The following is a 25,641-nucleotide window of genomic DNA, read 5'->3' on the forward strand; positions in this document are numbered from 1 at the left end:
CATGTCCATCATTTACAGAGATAACGCGTCTGACTACGGATCAGAATATTATAGCATGGCTGGCTTGGTTAGAACATATTATCATATTATTAACATATTATCTGTAACATATTATTGCCGGTGCCATTCAACTGGGTGACTTTTTTTTCTGTGTGCCGATCTGACGGCCATATTCTGCTTTGAATCATGCACAAGTTGAAGGAGCTGATGGGATAACATTTTACTGGAAATGTACCTCGTACGATTTCATGTGACAAATCAAAGTAATAAATTGATAGAAAACATTTTTTGAAACGGTTAATAAAGATGATCGGAACGAGCCGATAACACATTGTTTCTTGTCTTGAGATGTAACGTTACATTTAAGAGAAACGTTGAATCAGAAACGTCTAGGTTCAACCTGTGGTTATAGCTCGAATCTTTTCGTGTTTCTCGAAAAGTGGTAGCTGGCTGCCTTCCCAGAGCTCAATCTCCAAGCAGCGAATCAATTTAGAAACAGAGGCAGAGGCACATATACTGTACTTGGAAAGTTGCAAATATGTTTGCTATCAGGCAAATTGTACTACTACTACTACTGTAAAGAACCAAATTAAAATGGAAACTTTAGCCTATTGTAATGCATTTATTAAATATATATATTTTTACAACACTCATACAGCACATATTTGTTTGCTCTTCATCTTAATCTACAGATGAAATAAGCCCCTCGAATGACAAGCAATTATTAAGTTAGTAAACTTAATACATGAATAACATTTAGATGGCAAAAGTAGGCAATCAAAACTGTGCTTCCCACTGCAAATCAAATTAATATTTAAGGGGTTACGCACAAAAGTCAAAATGAAACAAAAGTAAATGAATATAGACATACAATAATAGACCTTTTTAAATATACAATGTTTGCAAACATAACAAAATACATACATCTACAGGCCTAATACCAACCTCTTCATGGGTGCATAGAAAACTCACAAATCTATTTGTAAGTGCTAAGAACAGACTGCGTTTGACAAAAAAAATGGCTGTCTGAAGAGTTCTTCCTCACACTTGAGAAAACAAGAAAAATCATTAAAGGTAGGCCCTAAGCACACACAGGCATAGCAATCCGGGGGATAATGGCATTGTTTAACCTTTCTATGCAATGGTCATGCTAAAAAGTTTTTTATTTTTTTTATTTAATGCATACAGTAATTTGCATATGGAAAATAAGCCATACTGATGGCTCTGTGTGCAGGTCAACAAAAACCTCCTTGAGAAGAAAATGAAAACTTTCTGTAGCTCTGGGTGAAAATTGAAAAAAGAAGTAATAGTAATAGTTTGGAGAAACACCATCTGTCTGAAGATGATGCGGCTTGGTCACATCATCAGTGATGAGCTGTGTCCAAGCTCATCACTAATGATTGTTATGTTATGACTTCTTAAATAATGCTCAATGCCAATGTTTTTTTTTTTTTTATATTTCTCATATGTAAATACACACCAACTACAGAAACTGTATCCTATGATTGAACCATTATTTTCCAAAAGCTTAGCTAATGAACTAGCAGAACCATTAGATAGATCATTTATGGATTGAAGTGTGAATGTGAAGTTAAAGAGAAAGTTTAGAAAGTCAATTTAACTGGTATTTACATTTTAAAAAATCCTATGGCAACACTTCTGCAATGTCCACATGCAGCGGGTATAATGCAATGCTTCACTGTATTCAAAGTAGGGCTTTGGTTTATTACAATACTTTATTATTGGGTGAAAACCTCTTTAGGCATAATTGTTACTTCATTAACATTCCTATAAAAATACACATCAAACCATAGTATGACCTGATTGCATTAATCAATCCTCTACAACAAGAATTGCACATATCCACTCCTGCTGTCAGGCACGCTTTGGCAGTTCCTCCACAAATCCACCAGGTGTCTCCCTCCACCCACTGTAGCGTTAGTAGGAGGCAGCTGCAGCAATGGGAGAGGAGCGGCCAGGCTCCATGTGCTTCAGGTGGCACGAGTGGCAGAGAAGGTGGCCGCTCAGAGGGTAGCAGCGGTGACCTTCTTCGTCGTTCAGCTCCATCTTACAGTCCTGAACGACACAAAGGGGGAACAAGGGTGAGCCACTGACAGATCACGTGATCTTAAATGGAAGAACGGAGGATAAGTGGTCTGATTTTTGCTCTGACCTCATTTCCAAGCACTGACATATTGGACGGCAATAATTTACCTCGGAAGTGTGCAAAGACGGCATTTAGAACGGTTTCATTTCAAAAGATTTAAACTCCTTAGCAAATCTCAAATCTGTGCATACTGAAAAAATAATAAAGGATTCCTTTATCTGCCTTTTGGGCTACAGTTTCAAGAAAGGAGTGTTTACAGAGACAAAATTCTAATGTCAAGATGCTCCTCTGACCAACTTCAAAGATAAACAAAAACAAAACTACCAGGATGGCTACTCAATAGTTAAACTACTTAAACAGGGAGCTGCTCCTCACAGCCCACTGATTTGGATTTTCAAGGAGTGAAAGAACGGCAGCAGTCAATCAGCCTTTGCTTTGGCAAAAAAAAAGAAGAGGCCCTCGAGTAAAATGATGAGATAGGGATGATGAGGTGTTGCATACCTGCTCTCCTCAGCAGTATGTCATTACCACCAAGCTTGTAATTAACATGTGATTTCTCTTAATGAGCCATTCAGCAGGTCCCTGGCTCAGAGCCACTAAACGTGCAGGTTTTTCAATGCAAAGCTTCAGAGAATTGTGATGTTGCTGTTTTACCCACCTCACAGTGGTAGCATTCCACATGGTAGTCTTTGTCCATGGATACAACTCGAATGGTTTCATCAGACCCCTGGAAAAGAAATTAAAACTGAAGCCAATCTCGCCAGAAGACACTCCACTGTCTTATTCTGTGCAGTCTGACAAAAACTTCAAAAGATTGATAAAAAAAAAAAAGTGATGTAAGCCAAGAGCTGAACTGCCTGCATTTTATTCTAATATACTTTTGAAAAACAAGAAATGGCAAAATAAGACTTATAGAATCATACTAGCATATACGCGTGCATGCGTGTGCGCGCTCTTTGTCCTCCAGACCAGAGGTGTTTCTTTTTCAGTCATTTCTTTCTCTGGTTACAATATCAGCCTGAGAGGGAAATGCCCTGAACATCGGTAACAACACACACACACACACACACACACACACACACACACACACACACACACACACACACACACACACACACACACACACACACACACACACACACACACACACACACACACACACACACACACACACACACACACACACACACACACACACACACACACACACACACACACACACACACACACACACACACACACACACAACCTCTCCTCTAAATACCTGCTTCACTGCTTACTCAAAGGGGAGGGTAGGGGACATTCCAGCAAAGTCAACTCTAATTTTGGACATTTCTTTGCTTTTGCCAGCATGTCCTGGCTGTGTGTGAACCGTACTTCTCCCTGCTATCCATCCGCTCCCCCTTGACACCACACATCAAATCAGAGCCCAGAGATATTTGGCCTCACATTGTCTTGATCTGCAGTCTGGTGGGAAATATGGCTATATTGAACTAGCTGCTAATCGCACAGCTACGTTCTGTGGTTGGGTCATATAACTGAGTAAACATGAGCAGATAAGAATTTACGTATAACCTGCGAAGCTCCTGGTGGTTGAAGGTCCACAAGTAAAAGTGAACAACTTCTAGATGTAATAAAAAGGTATAAAGCAGATCATCCACCCCGTGCTCAAATTCATTTTACACTCCCTCTGCATCGGAACTTGTCTCAGGGGCTTTGACAGCACTTCATCCTAAAACTACGGCACTGCCAGGAGCATAATCAAACAAAACATATTATACATATGTGTATGCAGTGTGACGGACTGGTAATCTGGCATTTGGGCAGATGCCAGAGGGGCCGCGGGCCCTCACGGTTGGCCAATCAGAGAGCCGCATGATTGTCACAGCCATGCGGCCACTTAATTGTAAACAGCGGCCCATGTAATTTCTCTCAGCCCCCTTTCAAGCATCAATAATAAAGATCTTTTGCCAAACGAAAGCCAAATTTGTCCAAATCCTTCCCACCTAATGAAAACTTTATCTGATCAGTATTTATACCACATATGAGTCTCTCGATATCACAGTCATGGTTACCCTCTACAGTCACAGACTTTTACATTAGTCTGTATTGTTTTGTAGCAAAATTACTTATTCAGATCAGATGTTCAAAAACGTACACGTGCATGGTTTGAAATAAAACAAATCTACCTGCATTTCTTTTATTTGAATATTTGTTTGCAAAAGTTAAAATGAAGCAATGCCTTCTGGGAATTTCAAGAAATGGTTTGAAACCAAAATCCTGTACAATCAAAACAAAGGATCTCCACCTGTGACAAATTTTGAAAAGGTTTAATTTATTGATTTAGACGTGATTTAGATGTGTTGTGAACCTTACAGTAATATGAGAATTATGTCAAAATATAATATAGAGAGACTTTATATGATGTTTAATCATGACCCAGTCCTAAATAAAGGTGACTGTTAGCTTACCTCTGAGGGCAGGATGGGCTGGTTACATGCTGCACATTTAGGCGCCAGGACCCTGGGAGAGCATAAAGAAACACGTTTTCATAAGTAAACTGACTTCAGTTAATTAATTACCTGAATTCAAATTCACTCTATCCAAAAACTATAAAGGTTACAGTTCATATTTGATGTCTCTCTCCAGACCTTTTTTTTAAGATTATTTTTGTGGGCTTTTCCGCCTTTATTTGACAGGACAGCTAGGTGAGAAAGGGGGAAACATGCAGGAAATCATCACAGGTCTGATTTGAACCCTGGACCTCTGTGTTGAGGTATAAACCTCTCAGCATATGTGCGCCTGCTCTACCCACTAAGCCAACCCAGCCACATCTCTCAGCCTTTTAAACCTGTCATGCCTCCCTCTCTTTCTCCCCTGCCCTGGCTCTGACTACATTCAAGATCCCGATTCCACTCAGGAGATGCCAGGTTTGCAGATGTGCTGGCTTTCCCTCACACACGTGATTTCCCAAAATCCAAAAAGGAGTAGAAAAACAAAAAGGCCAATGAATTTATTATTTCCACACACATGGCTGGCACTTGGATGTCTGTGGGAATAACAAAGGGCCTCTCAGTGTGGATGGGCATGACAGTGGCTAAAAGTCAAACGCATACTGTATACACAATAAGGCTTGTCTGATTTAATCAGCGTAGAGAACATGTGGGAGCTCCCAGACAGTGATGGGCCATGTGCCTGACTGTGCTGAACATGTTCTCCCAGCAAGGAGAAGAAAGGCTGCAACTGTAGAGCTGCTGTTGAGGTGGAAGTCCGACAGGCGCTACAGTTAATAACTTTAACTGCAGTTTCTACAAATCTAATCTTTCTACATCAAATGTTTTCACGGACAAAACCTTGATTTTTCACTCCGATATTATAAACTCTGTTTTTGTCCTTACAGAGCATGTTGAGTTTGGACAAGAGGAGCCATGGCCGCACGCCACTCTTCACACCTCTAACTGGACAGTGATCTCTTCTTCTCCTCCCACCCCCACCCCTGAATACACTTCTCATGTGTCTGCCACACGTGGCAGAGAGAGACGCACAGTCGACCCTTCTCAGTCAGATCCTATTGGCCTTGTCTGTTTGTAATTTAGTTTGTTTTACTGCTGGTTCTTTTTACTGTTTTTGGACTTTTTTTGAACAATTTTGCTAAAAGTTGCTATATTAAATAAAGGTATGATTATTATCCTGCGGTAGCGAGGGAATGTTAAGGGGCTGTGCTGTCATTTAGCTCGACCCATTTTTTTCCAGTGTCACGCTAAGCTAATATAACGCCGATAAATCCAGCTCACAAGCTTGTTTTCCTTTGAAATACTGTGTAACAAGTGACACTCACCTGTGGTAATCTTTAAGACAGTATATCTTATTTTCAGTGTCCACAGTGAAGGGCACTCCGTCAAGGCTCTCATTACAGATGACACAGCGGAAACAGCCGGGGTGGTACGACTTCCCGAGGGCCTGCAGGATCTATAAAGAGAGAAATGAGTGAAGAATATCAGGACATCAATACTCTAATTCAGTTTGCTACTGCTACTACATATTTCATTTGTATCCAATCATATTAAAATAGTTATTGTTCTTAAAAAAGTCTTGCGTTAAGATTAGATGAATTTTTAATGATCCCTGTGGGTATATTGGGTCATAACAGCAGCTGAGAATAGGACAAAGCTAAGAATAAGCCCACCCAGAGTACTCAGGATTATATATAACAAGGAATCACAACTATCAAATAAAGCAACAACAAAAAATTTAACAATTAAATAAATATACAAATAAACATACTATATCTTCTCTGGCAAATTGAAGACAAAGGTAGATGATATGTTGTATGTTACATGCTAGAGATGGTCCGGTATCGGTATCGGCTCCGATACTGCCTAAAACGCTGGTATTGGTATCAGGAAGTACTGGCACCGATCCGATACCACAAAATAAAGCTCTAAAGAAAATCTACGTTAAAGTAGTTTATGTTGTTTTCCCGTTATGACGGACTGTCAAACTGGATAATAAAAGAAAGTTCTGTGGCTGTGTTTGTTCATGTTTTACAAAGAGTTTAACCTCAGCCAGACCGACAACAAAGATAGAAATCATATCACATCCATACAGGGATAGTGGTATACAGTTGTTAAAACATAATAAAATATATGACACACTGGTATCGGATCGGTACTTTGTATCGGCCGATACGCAAGTTCAGGTATCGGAATCGGTATCGGGAAGCAAAAAATGTATCGGACCATCTCTATTACATGCAGAAATATGTGTACAATATACACAACAGGCAAAATAGGTCCCAGTGATCAAGTCAAACATATTTCTGCTATAAAATATACAGCATGTTAGATGTGCAGCACAAAACAACGAAGACATCTCCTTCATCTGTCTACTGGATGGAAAACACGTGTAAACTCTTTCAAATGCTGCAACACTTCCTGACTGGATCACAGACGTTGTGTGTCTGTTCTGATTTTACCCAGGAGCCTGTGTGTGTGTGTGTGTGTGTGTGTGTGTGTGTGTGTGTGTGTGTGTGTGTGTGTGTGTGTGTGTGTGTGTGTGTGTGTGTGTGTGTGTGTGTGTGTGAGAGAGAGAGCAAGAGAGATGCACATGCAGAGTCAATGCTTCCTGAGTCTTTATCCAGATGTGCCCACAGAAAGCTTATTTAAAATGAAGTAACTCTTACGTTATTGCTGAGATCACCACAGACACACACACACACACACACACACACACACAACACACAACACACAACACGACTGGAGAGAAGTAACAGACACTCACCATGTCCATGATCAGATGTCCACATGCGTTGCACTTGTCTGCAGACTGCTGGAAACCAGAGTACTTCAACAGGCAGAGAAAAGACGACAGTGATGTCATTGGAATTTGGTGATTTAATGGATAACTGAAATCTCTGACTCTCGGTTTTAGACTGAGCACTAAACAGCTCCACATTGTCTCCTAGACATAATCCTAAAACCCCTCCCTAAAACTGCTTAAAATCACTCCTTTCCCTCAAAGCATAACAGCCAGCACAATTTGCACTTTAGGAGTCTGGAATAGTGGACAAAAGTCATTATGGTGTGGCTCCTGAGATTGGCATTTAAGTGATGCAGTATTTGAATCAGTCAGCTCATTATGTGTTAATATGTATGAGCAGTGTCAGTGAGGAGAGGCCACACTAACAGGCCTGGCAGAGGAGCAGACGTAATTAACAGCACATAGAGGGAGAAGAGCCAGAGCAAATTTAATTCACTATACTGTACATTTTGATTTTAATTGAGCAACTAAAAGAGCTTTTGGTGGAAAGGCAATCATATGAGGTTTTATACTCCTGGGGTAAACACACACAGAGCTACTCACAGTGTGAATACAAGGATGAGTTGGGATTTCCTATGAGAACACAACATGCACACAGACTAGAAAAACAGGGTGTCAACTGTGTTTAATGATCATCCTAAAATTGTGCATACTAAACGTTTTCCATTTTTGCATATAGTCTTTCTGCACTGGTGTGAATGGCCTCAACTGCCCTCCACCCAATAAACCATAGCAAAGCAGCTTCTCCAGTTACTGACCTCCTTCCAGTCCCACCCAAGGGAGGAAACTGATATGAATCGGCTGCATTAGATGTGAGAAACTGGGCCACAAGGTCAAAGTCTCGAACCAATATTTTGTATTTAAGTTGAAGGCTGACAGGTTGATTATAGGTTGCATTTAAGTGTGTAAAGTAGAGATGTGTACACCTTAAGACAATAGATATGTGGACAGGGTGAAAGTGAATGCAGCTCAGTATAAGAAGGGTACTGTGTTATGTCAACTTAATGCAACAAAGGTCACAAGACCACATACCTTAGTTGAGGTGTACTAAGTATTGATTGTGTATTCACCACTCACCAGAAAGTCTTCTTCACAGAAAACCCTCCCTCCGACATAGTAGAAGGCCTTCCCTCTCAGCCTTCGACCTGCAGAAACAGACACAGAAACATTTGTATCATTTCACTTGAGCATTACACAGCAGGACGTGCACCTGGGAAAAAAATAACATTTTATTTGTAGTACAATAAGTAGATTTAAGCAGACGAGAAAAGGTAAGTCAATGATAATGTTAAAATTTCTTTCTGGGAAATCTTGCAAAGCCATGAGAACAGTCTCAGAAAATAGTTACAGCCCTAATGCATAAAGAGCGTGGTGATTAATTACACTCATTCGAAGGTAATGGACCCTCTTGCAATATTCATTATATCCTGCTGAATCCCAGGCGGATAAATCAAACAAACGGATCTCTGGTGTGCTGGTGTCTTAATATAATATTGCTGGGACACAAAGCGGGTTGCATTAGAACAAGGAACACATCTGGATCAAACATGTGGGGGAAAATGCTGATTAAATTCAATTACTAGACAGGTGAAACAAATTAAACACTGCTCTATTGGATTTCATGGCAACCACAGGCCAAGACCTACAGCGACCTGCTATTCTTCTTCTTTGTTCCTTTCTGGTGTCTTTCCACATGCTGGGTGTCTGTGTACTTTAATAGTTGTATGGTCTGGAGCTGGCTTCTTATAGCCACACACACATACATACACACACACACACACACACCCACACACACCCACCGTTAACAAAAATAGGAAACTAGGTGGGAAAAAACATTGTCATTAACTGAAATATAAATAAGAAACGAGGCATTACAAAAAAACGATAACTAACTAAAACTGTAATGTCTGTTTACAAAACTAACTAAAATAAAATAATCGAGTAAATGTCCTTAGTTTTCGTCTTTGTCAATGTCTTTCATAGAGCATATAACGTTATATCTTTCAGAGTTGACATTTACGACCATAGACCTGTTTTATACAGTCTATGCCATAGACATAGAGTTTCCAACCGGGAACCCAGAAATTCCGACATTCCATGTCAAATTGAACACATCATAGTCCATGCCCCTCGCCTGGCATCATGGTGGTACCGAAAGTTGGAAGAAAGCAGCAGAGCCCTATTTGATTATGACTGCGTCAGATAAAAGCAAGTGCCTTGCAGTGGAAGGTGGTAAAATATGTGGACGATTTATTAAAAGGCAAAAATCCCACGAATTTGAAAGTACATTTGAGAAGCGCACACAAGGAGGCTAACCTAGCTTACCTTAACAAGGTAAAGGAGAACGCAAAGCCCCCTTTCCCCGAAACAGAAGCTAACCCCGGTACAGGACATGGATGTATGGGGCAAGGGCCAGGCAGCATGACGGAGACAACAGCAGGACAGAGAACACTACAGGAGTGCTTTCACCGGCAACCCGATAGCTGCTGGTTAGTAAATATGCAGGAAAGCCAAAAGCGGCAGTAAGCGTGGGTTAATATGTGGATTGATACTGGGATGTCTACACAACTGTGTGAGTCGAAGGACTTCAAAAAGTTTGCCACTTTACTCAACCAAAGTTAAAAACACCTGTTGATGTATGTCTTCTTTAGTCCATTGGCTATTTAGGTTTTTTCCCTCACTTACACATTTCCACTTACTGCGGCGTCTTGCGTAGACTGTTTACATATTTGTGCTCATCATATGTACATTTTATGTAGGCCTACTAATGTTATTGTTAAATACTGTACATTGTGAATCCATATTTCTAAAATTGTATGATGTTTTTGTTGAGTTATTATTACACAATACTTTTTTGAATCTTGCCCCTGACAAATAACCCATATTACAAAAAAATACTAAAACTAAACACTAACACCAATAAAAACTAAACTTAAGCATTTTCAAAAAATAAAAACTAAACTAGCAAACCCGCTTTAAAAACTAATTAAAACTAAACTGAATTTGAAAACAAATAAAAAACTAATGAAAAATGCAAAACTATAATAACCACACACACACACACACACACACACACACACACACACACACACACACACACACACACACACACACACACACACACACACACACACACACACACACACACACACACACACACACACACACACACACACACACACACACACACACACACACACACGAAGAGAAAACATTCCTGGCATTTTCTGTGTGGGGAGGTGAAGGAGGGGACAGCAGGGGTTAACCTTGGTGAACAGGAGCCTTCTTTATCACCCATGCTCCATATCATGCTCTGTTTATCTGATTGCTTGTATCCAGACAGTCTCACACAGTCAATTAGCCACTAGGAATTTCACAGTTTTATTCTAAAGACGGAGAAGAAATGCAGTCATAGGCATAACCCCGGTACAGGACATTTTAAATACAGGGATTTCTTTAGATTCAATTCTGGAGAACATGGACAACAAGTAGTCAGCATTAAGAAAAAAAAATGTTGGCACATCCCTTCAATGTTCAAACAAAAGAACTGGTGGGCTCAACTCAAATGTCTTTAGAGTATAATGGGTGCCGACCCGAAAATCCCACAATTGGCAAATTAAGTTGTCAGCACTGACAAAAAGCACAGCAGCAGAAGGAAACGGATGCATTTCAGCCCAAAGCTTTTCACAGCGTTTTACATCTCTTCATTGCAGGATAGCAGGACTGGGAGATACCAACTACCTTCATATCGTGGTAGCTATTGTGGGAGTATTATAACCTGACTCCGCCAGATGGATTGCTTCGCATTTGCTCGGCATATCCATCTGGGAACTTTCCGTTGGAGAACTTTTGGGAAGGGGTGAAAATACTGGTTAGCTGATTGGATAAACCATCTGTCTATCACCACCTATGTTGGTGATAGACGGGCCACATCAACCAATCAGATCAAACTCTTGCCGAAACCCGTCGGGAGAAGAGCAAAAACATCTTTTCCTCCGAGAAAAGCCTCCAGTGCCGTTTTTTGCTCTTCTTTCAATGAAGGAATACTTTCTAATTCGGATAAAACTTGCGCGATAGCTACGCTCATCTCATCCGTAGAAGCTGCCATGTTGTTTAGACTGAACAGTCGCTTCTCGTTGCATAACACCTAAACCCGCCTCAAAACCAACGCTGATTGGTCGGTCGTTTGGCGAACGGCTCCAAATTTTCTCTATCTCAAGATGCCAGACTGATCTGCGAGTGGAAAACTGGAGCTCGTGAGATCAGGACGGTCTCACGAGGCTTGGAGTATTATGCCATCAAGGGCAATGTTGCAAATTACTGATGATGATATTTCTATGCACGTGAAGAAGCACTTTGATTTACTCCACCAAACCAAACCTGTCTGTAGTTTTCTTTTCTTTTTTATCCCTAAATGGTTTATCAATGAGGTCATTATTATATTTGACGGGCAGCAGTAGCTCAGTCTGTAGGGACTTGGCTTGGGAACCAGAGGGTCACAGATTCAAGTCCCCGCATTGCTGAGGTGCCCTGGAGCAAGGCAACGAACCCCCATATGCTTGGGTGCCTTTAATTGGCAGCCATGGTGACATCTCACCATTAGTGCACGTATAGGTCCTATTTGTGCGTGTGATCTTCGGGCCTGTGTGTAATATGTATTTTCCCCCCTGGGGATCAATGAAGTATCTCAGATCAAATCAAAATCCAATATTTCACCCCCAGGACAAAGAGCAACCTACCAATAGATCATCCTACAATGTGAAGAGCATTACTATCTTAGTCTAGTAGTAGAGAAAAAGAGCTCAGCCAGACCGTATGCCCCTATACTAAAATCAGTAGACAATAGATTGAAATAAGCCTGAATTACACGTAAAAGGCAAGAACAAATAAAAAGAAATCACCTAAAACCTCATGATTCATCTTTTTATAGCAATGGCACATGTTATTCACAATTACATGATCTTACTTTAATAGAATAATAATGGTTACGCAACCAAGTTCTGGACAAGGCTAACTCAGTAACTAACTTAGGAAGAAGAGACGAGTCATTTCGATCTGGCCAAGGTGTGGAGCTGGCCTTGGGTAATACAGACAGACAGTCTTGGAACTATGTCCCTAAAGGAAGGAGGGTAGGATGAAGGGAATGAAAGTGAGATAATGGGCCATTCCTCCTCTTCACATTCCAGTCTTTTTTCCCAGTGAGTCAAAGAGGGAAGGAAAGATAAAAGCTTAATTAAAGTCAGGAGTCAGGGCTGACTATTTGAAAAGCACCAGAAAGAACTGTGACTATTGCGCTTTCATAAAAATGTTAAATACCTAAGGGACAGAACAAAACACAAGGCCATTTTCTAATTAAAACATTCTATGAATTCCCTTATGTAATCCCATTCAGAAAATAAGAAATTAACAATGACCCTAACCATGGCTTCCTAATCGGGCCTCAACCCCATTCTTTCCATGAGTAAATTACTCAAGTGAGACATCTCAGCAAAAAAAGCCACATCTCTTTTATACCAATTTAACATTTGGAGACTCTTTACTCTGAGATTCAGCCTCACCACCTGCCCTGCTAAAGAGATCTAAGTATGTTTAAATGACAATTTACAAGAAGTCTTTTTAGTAGTCTGAATGCATTTCTCTGACTGTGAACAGCACCTGGGACGTTTGGTCAAGGTCCTGAAAATCTAACCACCAGATGTTAACATACCAGTGGTTTCAGGACCAATCAGATCCTTGTTTGTATTCTCCAAAGCCTGCCGACTGGCTGGGCTAAGGGGCTGATACTATGAAAGCCAAATCTGAGAGAGGGTCTGTGTATCACTGTTCCTTACAAACTCAAGTCACACCTTGCACTGCTGCCACTTCAGTATTACATAATTATCCAAAAAAGACACTTAATGTGGTCATCAGGAAGGCACATATAGTTGTCAAGTCATTTCTACCATTTTTTTTTACCATTACAATCTATCTACGAGTCTCATATAAGGAGAGACAATTGCTTCCTTTTTCCTTCTATTTCCCTCTTTTCTGATTTCCACAGATTATTTGAGTTGGCTAATGTGTAAACCAGTTCCCCTGATTACAAATTTGAGCTTAATCTCCTACTGGAATTGGGTTGTAGCATTAACTTCTCGTATACAGTCAATGATTAGCCTGGAGGGGAGCCCCCACCTCCCCCCCCCCCCGCAGCGAAGTACTGAATCCCAGACACGCAGCCTCCTAGACAGAGTTCTCCTAGACATCAGGAACGTTCATCTGCCTCTCAGTCACCTTGGGGGAACTGGTGGAGTGAGGGCATGGGAGGGAGTTCACGGTCATGAAGACTTGTCATGCAACTAAACAAGCACGACAGATGTCTTGACATACCGACTATGGAGGAAGATGAGAAGGGAGGCTTCATATACAGGCACTGTATATTTGACTGCATTATGCCGTTTACTGTGTGGGCATATGCATGAATACATATGCATGTATCAGTGTGCCCCTGTGTGCTGGCTTCATGTGGTGAGTGGTGTGCTCCGACTGAATGGTCTCCCTGTCCCGCACTGTATTCCCATCTTGGTGCACCCAGCTGACATAACAGCCATCAGTGTCCTCTTGGAGCCAGATCTACTAAGGGGGCCCCTATGCCTGCATTCCTCCCCAGCTGCGATGCTTTTCCTTGGGGCCACTCACAGCGAGAACAACCCTTACGCCCTCACATGGAGTAAACTATGAGAGGTATGTGGTGTGTAAATTCCTCTCTCCCCCACTTTAGACATCAGCTTCACTCTAAGCAGCAATCTGTCTCCTCTTTGCTCTCACACACATGTATAAACACACAGGACGGAGGGTAAAAGAAAACAGAGTGATGTTAATCATACATTTGGGGGTGTAACCAACAAGGGCAAAGGTGCTCCAGAATAATGGGCCTGAGTAGAGGTCACCACAGTGCCGCACATACTCCACATACCCACCATCTGATAATTGGAGCAGAGATTTTTTAATTGGTTGGAGCACAGAGCCAGGTCATGCTTCAGCTGGGGAAGTGCACGTCTGTCTAGCCAGCAAGCTACAGGTCACACAGTATATCAGACAGTGCAGCCAGGGTGATGAACATTGACTGATACCTGGCTGTACCTAATTGGTCAGGTAAACGGTCTTAACTGACAAAATAAAACCAAAAACCTGGCCAGTGCAACATTGAATGAGTGGTCCACTGAAACATGCTACACGGACACACAAGGTCACCCAGACACAACAGACCACTTTCAAGCAGGGAAAACCTTTTTGTAACTTGTCCTATATAATGTAATGTTTAGTTGTTCCAACGCATGCATGTTTGTTTAAATTCATTCTGTCTTAAAAGTTCAAACTGCCTCTACCTCTCGTAACTAAAATCCAAAAAACAGCTATTCACCCGGATAGCTCAGTTGGTAGCGCAAGCGCCCATAAGAGGTTTACTCCTCGACGCAGTGGGCCCGGGTTTGACTCCGACCTGCGGCCCTTTGCTGCATGTCATTCCCCCCTCTCTCTCACCTTTTCAGTTCTTCAGCTGTCCTGTCAATAAAGGCCTAAAAATGCCCAAAAAATAATCTTAAAAAAAACATAACATAACACAGATACATTGTTCTGTCTGTTGTTGTCAAGGTATTGCTAAACAAATAAGCCCTGTAGCTAACCAGTACAAGGTGCTGCAAGCCATTATTGCTTCATTACAAGTGCCGCAAGTACTAGTATGCTGATGCTTATAATCCCTGCCTTTCTCACACGTGATTTGTGGTTTTATTAGTGAGCGATTTCAGTTTCAAGCTCTACTTAAGACTTGGATGCTTGGAGTATTAAACTACACTAAAAGTTATTTTATTGACTGATAGATGAACTACTGTAGGTCGACAAAAAGTCTTACTTTGTGTGGGCTGGAGGAGTGACTGGCACACCCAGAAACCAAACACCGGCAGCACAGGACAGTAATCCCTAAATAATTGTGTGTTTTTTGCTCGGGGCAGTGAATGACTGAAGAAGAAGGTACCACTTTTAATTAAAGAGAAAAGGGCCTATTACTCGAGCGGTGACATGAGCTTTACGTGTGAATCGGCCGAGGAGAGAAGGTGAAAGTGTTTGAATGGGAACATAAGACTTAGTGACGGTATGCGGTGTATGTACTTACTGCAGGCGCTGCAGGTGAAGCAGCTGTCATGGTAGAGGCTACCCATAGCTTGGCAGGCCTTGCTGGCTCCATACACCGCCTTGTTGCACTTAACACAGACTCCTGGAACACAGCATATGACCAAGTCAGAAAAGTCACAGGAAGACACACATTTGTCTCTAATATCAATACACACACAAACGGATCTAGACACACTACATCAATCCACACCGAATGAAATACTAAATTGGAGATATAAATTAAGACACTCTAGTTTATTGTATCAAGATAAAGGGGAGTAAAGATTTGTTGAGGCTATAATCTTAATTAAACCAGACAAAAACAATGGAGAGAGAGAGAAAAAAAAAAATCACTTCACAAAAGTCAAGAAGCTAGGTGTATCATTGAAAGGGGAAATATATCCCGTTTTGCTTATTTGGCTTGGCTCAGAGACTGAGAATAAAGACTTTGATAAAAATCTAAATGTTCCTTCCTACCCTAACTAAACACACAGTTAAGGGGGCTTGATATCAAGACACTGGAGTCTACTCAATAATAATCCATCCACTCATCCAAGCCAACTAGATTTACAAAGCATGCAGGGACGTAGTTAGGCCTATTTTAGGGGGGCTGAAGCTACCCCAAAATGTTCCTAAGCCCCCCCTAAATAATAATAAGAACAATAATAATAATTCGTGGGATAAGAACAATAACAATTCGATTTATCCTCATTCATACAAATGATATATATCCAGCTACAAAAAAATAGCCAAAAAGTCTGAAGTTAGACAGAAGTACAAAGAGTCGTCGTGTTATTAAGATGCACCGCACCGTCTCGTTGCATTGGTGTGAACTGGCAGATTTCAGAGTAACTGGGGGATTCATCTCGTCTCGTCGCTACTCTTTGGTCTGAACTCGCTATGCAACCTCCCCCCACAAACACACACGCTAAGGGTGAAAGGAAGATTGATTACACCTAGTGTGATACAGAGTGAAATTGTAAGTTGTTTTTAATTACCTGCTTACCTTTAGCTACGTTTTCTTGAGGTAAAGGGAAGGGGATATTTTGGTTTGCTATGGAAAACTAAAGTCTAGCTAGAGTAAACGAGGGAAATACAAGAAATGGTTAACTTAGCAAGCTAATCACAACTCTTTATCCATTGCCAATAATATAGCCTATCTCTATAGTAGGCATATTCTAAAACAATATCAATCCCCATAGAATGTTGTTGGCACTGAAAACTAAAGTCATCAGGTCCCTGTTAATGCTATTGTACCGTTGTATCCTTCAATTCATTGAGCAGATGAGATGGATATTGGAAGATATTTCAGCAGAGAGAAAGAGAAGCAGGAGATGGGCAGAGCAGTTAATTCTGAGGGAGCCGGTGTGATTGAGGTCGGTTTAAGGATTGTTTTGTAACAATAAGCATTTGTTGGCAGGCCTAGGCACTATGCATAGCCTAAACTAAATTATTTCATTATATTTATTATATATGCTAGCTATATTCTAACCAATTTAACTTTCTTCATTAATTGGCTGTGATAAAATACATATGTAGATGTTGCCTAAGGCTAGGCTAAAGATCATGAAAGCAATCCTACATACAGTAAACGTTACTCCAAATCTCTTATTCCTTCAGGTTATCAGGTTATTGTATTTAGACAGTAGCCACTTTAAATAGGATCCATATCAATAGCTTACATGATAAAGTATGCAGTGATGCCTATTTCTTTCTTTTTCTTGTACTGCCATTTGTCATATTTGTTTAACTTACCAACGTATTAGCTGTCTGGCCTCTGTTTGTCAGTTTTTGGACATTTTGGATGTTGTTTCATGTGACCAATTTGCATTTCGAAGTCATGAAATTAGCATCAGGGTTGTTGTTTTTTTATCTTAAAGGATAAGACAGAAGGAACAGAGTAGAAATGGAAGAAAAGAATATGTCTGTCACTTTTTACTTGTTAACATCTTGGTTTCTTGACATAAGTGTAGCTCTAATACAGTAACAAAAGATGTGAGTGCAAAGATTTTGCAAACGCAAGTTACAAATACCCTGGGGGCTAAGCCCCCCCATGTCTTTCAGTCCTAGTGACGTCCCTGAAAGTATGTGCAGAGAAAATTGTAAAAGAAAGAAAGATAAAAGCCTAAAAAAAAAACAACCCTGTGCATTATGTGAAGAATACCAGTTCTGGCCTTTAAAAAAGCAAATCACATGAGAGCATGCCAGGCAGTATTACATAATCTCTGCTTTGACTTTGGACTGCTCATGAATAACACAGCAGGGTTTACATGTGATCAATCTACGACATATTTTATCTGGAGCTGCTTAGGAAGCAACACTACTTTCCTGAGAACTGTATTATCTTTTTCGCACCACTTCCCTGCCAATCTTTATCTCTCCCTCTGAGCGTGCACTTGTGACATAGCATGACATGACAAACTGACATATGGAATGTGACAAGTGACAACCCCTATCACTGCTTACTGGTAGTATATGGGTTGGCAGCTAGCTGCTAAATCAATCAGATACAGTATGATATGACCTTCCAGTACCAGAAGGGGCGATGGCATTGATGGTAGGTGAAAGCAAGACCTTGAGCTTCTCTTTTAGTGTGAGGGATGTGTGTGTGCATGTGGCTATTTGTGTGTGTGTTTTTATAGAAAAACTCCCTGGAGACAGAGCTCAGCAATACAGCATGGCCCGGCCCAGCCCAGCCCAGCCGAGCCCAGCTCGAACACTGACAAAGAAACTTCTGTTTTCACTGTATCCAACACACATCACGCGGCTGCGTCTTCCAAAAACACACTGTAACATTTAATAACTTTCAAATGTTTCTCTTCGTAGACTTTCAGTAATGCAATGTGCAACGGAGTTATATATAATTCAACTAAAGCCTCTCCTAATGCCACAACAGAGGACACATCATCAGGGACCCCAATGGCTGGAAAAAAGATTTAGAGATAATAGAGGGGATATTATTAGAAAGCAGAGGAATGTTGCTCTTATGTAAGCATTTTTTGTTGACATGAAAACACAATAAAGTAGTCATGCCCTCAAACTACTGAAATGAATGAGTAAAGGTTATTCATGTTCTCGGTTATTTTAGCTGTAAATGTTGACTGCAAACAATTCAAGTCAGAGAACAAACAATACAGGAGGAATACGATTCTCAGGAAAAAAAAAACCAGTACAAATACATACAAATACAGTATGCAGTGCTTTTTCAGGACTTTTTTCAAGATCGGACACTGGACCAAGTACATTTTTCATTAGTTTTTTAATAGCTGATTTGTATGATTTGTATGCTCCATGTAAACACAAATGCAGTAAAAGTCCATTCATTTTTTTCTTTTCCTGTTTGGGACCAAAAAGTCCTTGTTTTCATAGTAACCTCCTAGTCGGTTGGGTCACTACAAATCTGCTTTTGGCCAGAGTCCCATATTCCAAAACAGTGTGATTATTCAGAGACTGACTGCTTGCTTCAAGTGGGGGAAGGGGAAGCAAAACATGCAGCCAAAACTTCACCCCTCCTCGTCCCCCTCACCTTTCCCAGTTGTCAAAACTCCCAGTCGATGGCTGCTTGCTGGACAATATTCCACTAACTGAAAAAGCGTCCCTTGCTACACATTGTAGCAGCTATTGAGTATTATCACTTCTACAGCTAGCCCCAAGGTTCCAGATTCATCTATGACACCACAACATGAAAAAATTAAAAGTAGCTTACAAAATGTATGTACATCATATCTCATTCACTGAAAATATAGTAAAACATTTTTTATATATGGAGTTGTGTCTCCTACAGCTGTGGTTCCCACGCTTTTTTGTTTGATGTACGCCAACGCCCATTTTAGATAAGATCAAATGTTTATCCCTTACTTCTAGTTTTTAAAAATGTGTATCTGTTACTTTCAGCTGACTATTTAGACTTGTCTGCTTGCTTGCTACTACTACTGACTCATTTTGGTGGAAGGTGTGTACTGTGCTGGTAGCTTAGAGTAGCAGTACTAGTAGTATTAGCACTTCTCCAATAATCCCAAGTAATCCGATTATTAAGTAAAACTTGACAGGACTGAGCAATAAAAGATAACCTTTCTTACTAAAAGACTGACTGAATTCCACCTATAAAAGATCCACCACATGATATAAATGCAACTTTTAAAGTAGCAAATGTATGTACATCGCACTTTCGTTCACTAAAATGTGCTGAATGCTGTGTCACCTATGGCACTATTTTACTAACTTTTACCACCGCACACACACAGACACCACACCCAGCCATGCCATAGCATATTAAATTCAGTCAGATACCGCTGGACAGACAGACACATTGATGTGCATTAGAGGATCAACCCCTCACATTCTCACACACACACAAACACACATAAAAGTCAGCCTCCAAAAGCCTGCCAGAGCACAAGCCAAGAATCCCTGGGAAGAGTTAAGACGAAGCTTTCCACTCAACAGCCAGATGGGATAAATTAATCCTCCATCTTAACACAACACTAAATGCTCAACTGAATGTGTGTGTGCGTGTGTGGTTGAGTGTGTGAAAGTCAGAGGAAAAGGGGAGGCAGAACACTGGGATGCCCCACCACTTCCCCCCTCTTGGATAAACTTGTCTATAAATCTCACATCCTCTCAGGCTCTTGTGGCCAAGGACAAAGAAGCATCCACAAACTTGTCCCTAAATCTCTCCGTTAGTCTGCTCATCCATTCAACTGCACCGCAGGCACCTCTAAACTTCTCTCCCCTTTGCATCTTAAGACCTCATTTCTAAAATTCCTTGCTCTCTTCCTTCCGACATTCCTCAGTGTTCCCCTGGTGCAGCCGTTTGGCACTGGACTAATTTTCCCAGAACCTCCGGCTGCAGTTTTTGCCAATCAGCACTTGGTGTACAGTGGGGGACTCTGATGGATCCCAACCCTGTGTATGGACACAGCTCACAGATTTGGTTAAACACCGCTATGGCACTGGCAGAGACTTTTAAAAGCACATTATATTCAGTCCTGTCAGGCCCAAAGAAACCATAGTTTTAACCTTCTTTTAATCTTCAAACACTAATGGAATCTACAAATATGACAATATACAAAAAAAAGTGCTTAAAAAGTCTGTATATACTTATATTATTCACAACTATGGAGGTCTTCTATGATGAAACTTAAGTTTTGTCAAAGAAATCTAGCCTACACAAGTTTTTTTTGACATGAAAGCATGACTCAGAGGATGAGCCATGGTCTGGTGGAAAACTCCATACAGGAACAGTGTGTGGGCTAAGTTGGAATGTGTGTGCAAAAAAAATGCATACTGTATTACTTTAAAACCTACACTTCTGCTGATAGCACACTGTGCTCTCCCACCTGTCTCCCACACATCCGTAATATTCACGTCGGTGTTCTATTTGTAAGCCTTGTCGTGTTAGTGACGTATGCCAGAACATCTTCCCTTACACACCAATATAAGCACACCAGGGGGCTGAGGAAGGCTGTGAATTACAATCGTCAAATTCCAGCAGGAAATTCCTGTGTGTGTGTGTGTGTGTGTGTGTGTGTAAAGGGGGTACTCTGTGGCTTCGAACACGATATCACCCATCTCACGCTCTTCTTCTCTCACTGTCTGGCTTTCCCGGAGCGGGACATCCCGCTTTCTAATGAATGGCCTTGGCTCCAAACACCTGGCCAACACGTGAGCACCAGCTTTCTCTGCAACAAACGCACTGTATCTACAACAGCCTGTCAGCTGACCTCACAGCAAAGCATGTGTTTTTTAAATGTTGTACTAATGTCCTGATATCAGTCCAGATAGAGCAGCTGTAGTGCTACAGGCAGTGGTACGAGGAATAGAAACCAGAGTATTCTGCTGATGATGGACATTCTTCAACAACCCTTCCTACCTCTGTTTCTCAGCCAGTGACATTGTGTATTGATGGTTATCTTAAACTACTTTGATCCTGTTGTTTTATGTATTGGTAATATTACATTTAAAATATGTATAACTCAAAAAATGCAAAGATAGATTAGGAAAACTCAACAATCAACAAATGATCTTCAAGATAAATATATGTTGTCTTGATTTTTTTTAAGAGAGCCATGGTTTCTTGTTCCTACTGCAACCCCTAATGAAGGTGTTCTTATTCATTATCATTGTCCCTGTGCACACGTGTTCATCACTTGCACAAGCATGTATAGCATGCTCATAAAAAGTCATGAAAAAATGTGCAAGCACAGGTCTGTAGTAATGACATCATAAATGCCAGTCAAACAAACATGGGAAGGAACATTAAAACACATCACAGAGTTAATGGAGCACAGAGATGACAGAAGTGATCGAGCTCCAACTAATGAATTTAGTCATCAATGTTGCCTCAATATTAATCCATTAAATCTCTGGGAGGGGATGAGAGGTCAACATACTACTTTCTGGACTTGGCCCCACCTTTTACTGCTAAAGGGTTTGTTTCAGCTGCTAAGAGAGCATGACAATAAATCATTTAAAAAAAGAAAAAATTATAAAATGATAATGTCTGCATTCCACAGAAGAAAAGAAGAGAGATGCCAGCATCTGCCTGGTAAGTTCAGCTACTTTATCAGCAAAGTCCATCAAGAAAGCCACCAAACAAAGACTTAAGACAACTGGGTTGCACTCCTGATTAAGCTACAGAAACACACAAACACACAAGGGAAACATAGAAAAAGGACAACAAAAGGTGACAGTGTGTGCATGTGTAATGAATTTCAATTTGTGATGAAATGAAAGTGGATTTATGTTCTGAACTGTGGGTGGACGGTTCTCTAGTTCAATGGGTTTTACAGCAGTGGCCTAACTGACAGAAGCCCCTTGTTGATGCTAGATAGTCAAAACTGTCTTACCAAAGTAATCAGCCTTTGGTTGGGCATCCATCTCTCTTTCCAGCCGATTGGTGAGGGCTTCTAACTTTATTTCAGCTGCTGAAGGCCCCTGTTCAGGGGGCTGCGAATGAAGAGACTCGCAGGGTAGATAGACAGGCTTGGGAGAGCACAGGACATCAGCTTCAGCACTGACTGCATGTCCACAGATGGGTATTTGGCTCTGACCTTGACCCTGGCTGCTGCTTCTCGAGACATTGCCAGGGATCAAGGCAGCTGATGCCACCTGGGCTTTGGGTAGAGTTGTTTCAAAAGGTGCAGGTAGGAGCGAGGACGCTGCCGCAGGACCATTATGGCTGGTAGAGTGTCTCGAATTAGGAGAAGATGGTGCATAATGGGTTGCAGAGTGTGTGGAGGGCTGCTGCATGTGGAACTCAGCTCCTGCTGTGAAGGCACTCAGAGGCAGGGCATGGATGAGGTCAGGTTTGGCTGAGCCAGAGGGCTCTCCAGCCCAGGCCTTGGCTGGCCCAGCAGATGAGGGTGGACTCTGGTTTACAGACGGGGTGACAGCCTGATTCTGCTGGGGTGGAAGACTGTTGGCGGTGGGACGTGCAGACTGGCTCTGGGGCTGCTGCTGAGATGTGCTGTTGCCCCCAGGCCCAGACAAAGCTGGGGAAAGCTGGCTCTCTCTGGATGGGGCCCAGGCAGCCGACTGGCTCACCGGGTGACGAGCATGTGTGGGCGCGCTATGAGACGCGTTTCCTGGGTTGGGGGGAGTATGTGGCTCTGAGCGCTCCTTATTATCGTAATTGTTTCCGTAGCCATATGCCCTGCCGACTGGAAGTTCAGACTGATTAACTGTGTGGTGTTTCTGGCCGTCAAACTGTGCGTACTGATTCCCAGCCGTGGTGCCCGGCACAGGGCCAGAGAGTATCGGGGGCTTCGCTGCCGCTTCACACGGCTGCCTGTAACTATTGATGGGCGGTCTGTCTTTGGTGTAATATGTGCTGTTGTGGCCACCATTCATCTTCATGGCCTGGTTGTTTTTTGCAATCTCCTCTTGCTGTTTCTGCATGTGTATTTTAGTCATTTTAGAGGCAAAAACTCTTCGTGTCTCTTCAAAGTCGGGGTTATTTCCTGCGTCCCTCCTCGTTCGAAATAAACCATCTCTGGATGCTTCATACATGTTTAAGTCCTCGATAAACTTACTCGCCTCGAGTCCTAAATCTTCGTATTTATCCATTATGAAGATACGTTGTATCTCAGATTCAATTAAGTAAAGTAACACGTAGTTGTAATTAAAGGCTGAAGCCTAACTAGCTAAATCCCAAGTCTGTAAAAGAGTGATATTTCCAGAGTGAATAATTAGCTTAACGTTACAGTCCAGCCGCTCGTAGTCTTGACAGGAGACGAGGGTCCAGAGACCCAGGATGAAACTTTTCTCTTATTTCAAACTTTCCAGTTCTTTTTTTATCGTCCGGCGTCAAGAACTTAAGTTAAAAACTCCGCGTCGTCCTCGGTGAAACTGCCCGTCTGTTCAGCCCTGCTCTGCCCCGAACAAGCCGCCGTCTGTCTGGTTATAAATGTGAGCAGATCACAGCTCCGATAGCCTGGACGACCCCGCGAACTGCCCCCACCTCCTGCTTACAGCCCCAGCGGGGAACCTTCATTCAAAACTTTATCCTCCGCACCTCTGTCAAGAAGAAAGTTAGCTATTTAAAGTTGTTAAAACAGCTAATAGGTCGTTAAATTCGATACGGTTACCTGATAAAAGTAGCCTACCGTTAACGACTAGACCGTGGGATAACCGTTGAACCAGTTACGTGGCCACCGGTCGACAGTTGGGACTGAAAACAGGGAACAGTTTGTTTTTAAAGGTGCAGTGCTCAAATTGAGCCACGAGCAAAAGTGGAGATCAGTGCCGGTATCATCAGTCATACAGTAACGTTAGCTTACATTTAACCACCGGTGTCTAAATTGTCTCATCATAGCAGAATCCGGGGGCAGATATTCATCCGCTCCCTTACATCCTGTTATGTTAAAAATATCCAGTCCGGAGCTAACGTTAGCTAGTTGACTCAGTTGCTTCTCTTTGAGTCAGCATGACACTTTACCATTTTCCTTCTGTTCCATAAAATAAAGGGCTGAGCTGGGAGTATAAGAAGTTTAACTAGCTAGAGTAAGTATCCTACTAAACACAAGTACAAATTTGAGGTAGCCTCCTTTACTTTGGAAATATTGTACTTTTTACTCCACTTGACTTCACCGTATTTGACAGTTAACTTAGCTACTTTTATTAAAGCATACAAACTAAAATATGAAACTGTCCCAACAACATACAATACTTTAAGTTGGCTCCACCAACTTGTATGCATCATTACTTTTATTCCAGTAATATTATGATAGTAGGCTATAACACTTAGCCTACTATTTAGCCATTTTCACATTAAGAACTTTTACTTTTCATTGTCCAAATAGGTCTACTTTTTTTAAATAAGCCAATTTACATAGGCCTACTTTTACTTAACACTTTTAATGCAGAACTTTTAAATGTAATGGATTGTTATTGCCATTTCTACTTAAGTAAAATGATCTGGATGCTTCTACCACTGCTTGCTTGCCATCTGTATGATTGGGAAACAATTACCATGATGCAGCATTCCCTTCAAGCAATAGGCTTAACTTGCTTTACTTTTTCTCACACATATTCACTAAAAACAGCTGAGGGTGTTGTTGTAGTAAAACCCCCAGTTAGATGCAAACTGGTGTTATTCACAGAGAAGGTGTAAGTCAGTATTTGAATGAATGGAGCAGGAGCTAAAAAGTTGTGATATATTGGCATTTCCTAACACACTTCTTACAAAAAGCTGGAGGCATGCCACAATGTGCATGGCCCAAGATACATTTGAGCAAGTTACATAAAGCAGTCTCTATAAGTGATTGTCTTTCTGATTTCAAACTTAAAACTGTATAGAATGCAATTACTTCCTGTAATATCTCCTGGTAGTAGTTAAAGGTTGATTCAAACATGTAACAACAGGAGATTTGGAAAACTTGAGATCATTTGGTTTCTCCAATTACATCAATTGGACCATTTGTGTCATTAGCACCTCATTAAAGGCAAACAAATTAGAATGATACAGAGAAGAAATTTATTTTCCAGTATTCAAACGCTCAGTCATGTCAGTTGTATTTATCTCAGAGAGCTATACAATCTGGAAAACAAACAACACCCTCTATCCT

The 25,641-nt window shown here is 41.3% G+C and overlaps 1 protein-coding gene across 1 annotated transcript; it reads right to left on the reverse strand.

Annotated features, from left to right (window-relative positions):
- Positions 1-606: 606 nt before the first annotated feature.
- Positions 607-24,280, reverse strand: LOC120562615 (Wilms tumor protein 1-interacting protein). Its single transcript, XM_039806418.1, has 9 exons — positions 24,181-24,280; positions 22,423-24,091; positions 15,576-15,677; positions 8,504-8,571; positions 7,388-7,450; positions 5,946-6,076; positions 4,579-4,630; positions 2,766-2,834; positions 607-2,076 (listed from the first exon to the last, which is right to left on the reverse strand). Exons 2-9 carry the CDS (start codon positions 23,639-23,641, stop codon positions 1,939-1,941), a joined length of 1,842 nt encoding a protein of 613 aa, XP_039662352.1. The 5' UTR covers positions 23,642-24,091; positions 24,181-24,280; the 3' UTR covers positions 607-1,938.
- Between the last annotated feature and the right edge of the window lie 1,361 nt (positions 24,281-25,641).

This window comes from Perca fluviatilis, chromosome 7 (genome assembly GCF_010015445.1).
Source record: "Perca fluviatilis chromosome 7, GENO_Pfluv_1.0, whole genome shotgun sequence".
NCBI lineage: Eukaryota > Metazoa > Chordata > Actinopteri > Perciformes > Percidae > Perca > Perca fluviatilis.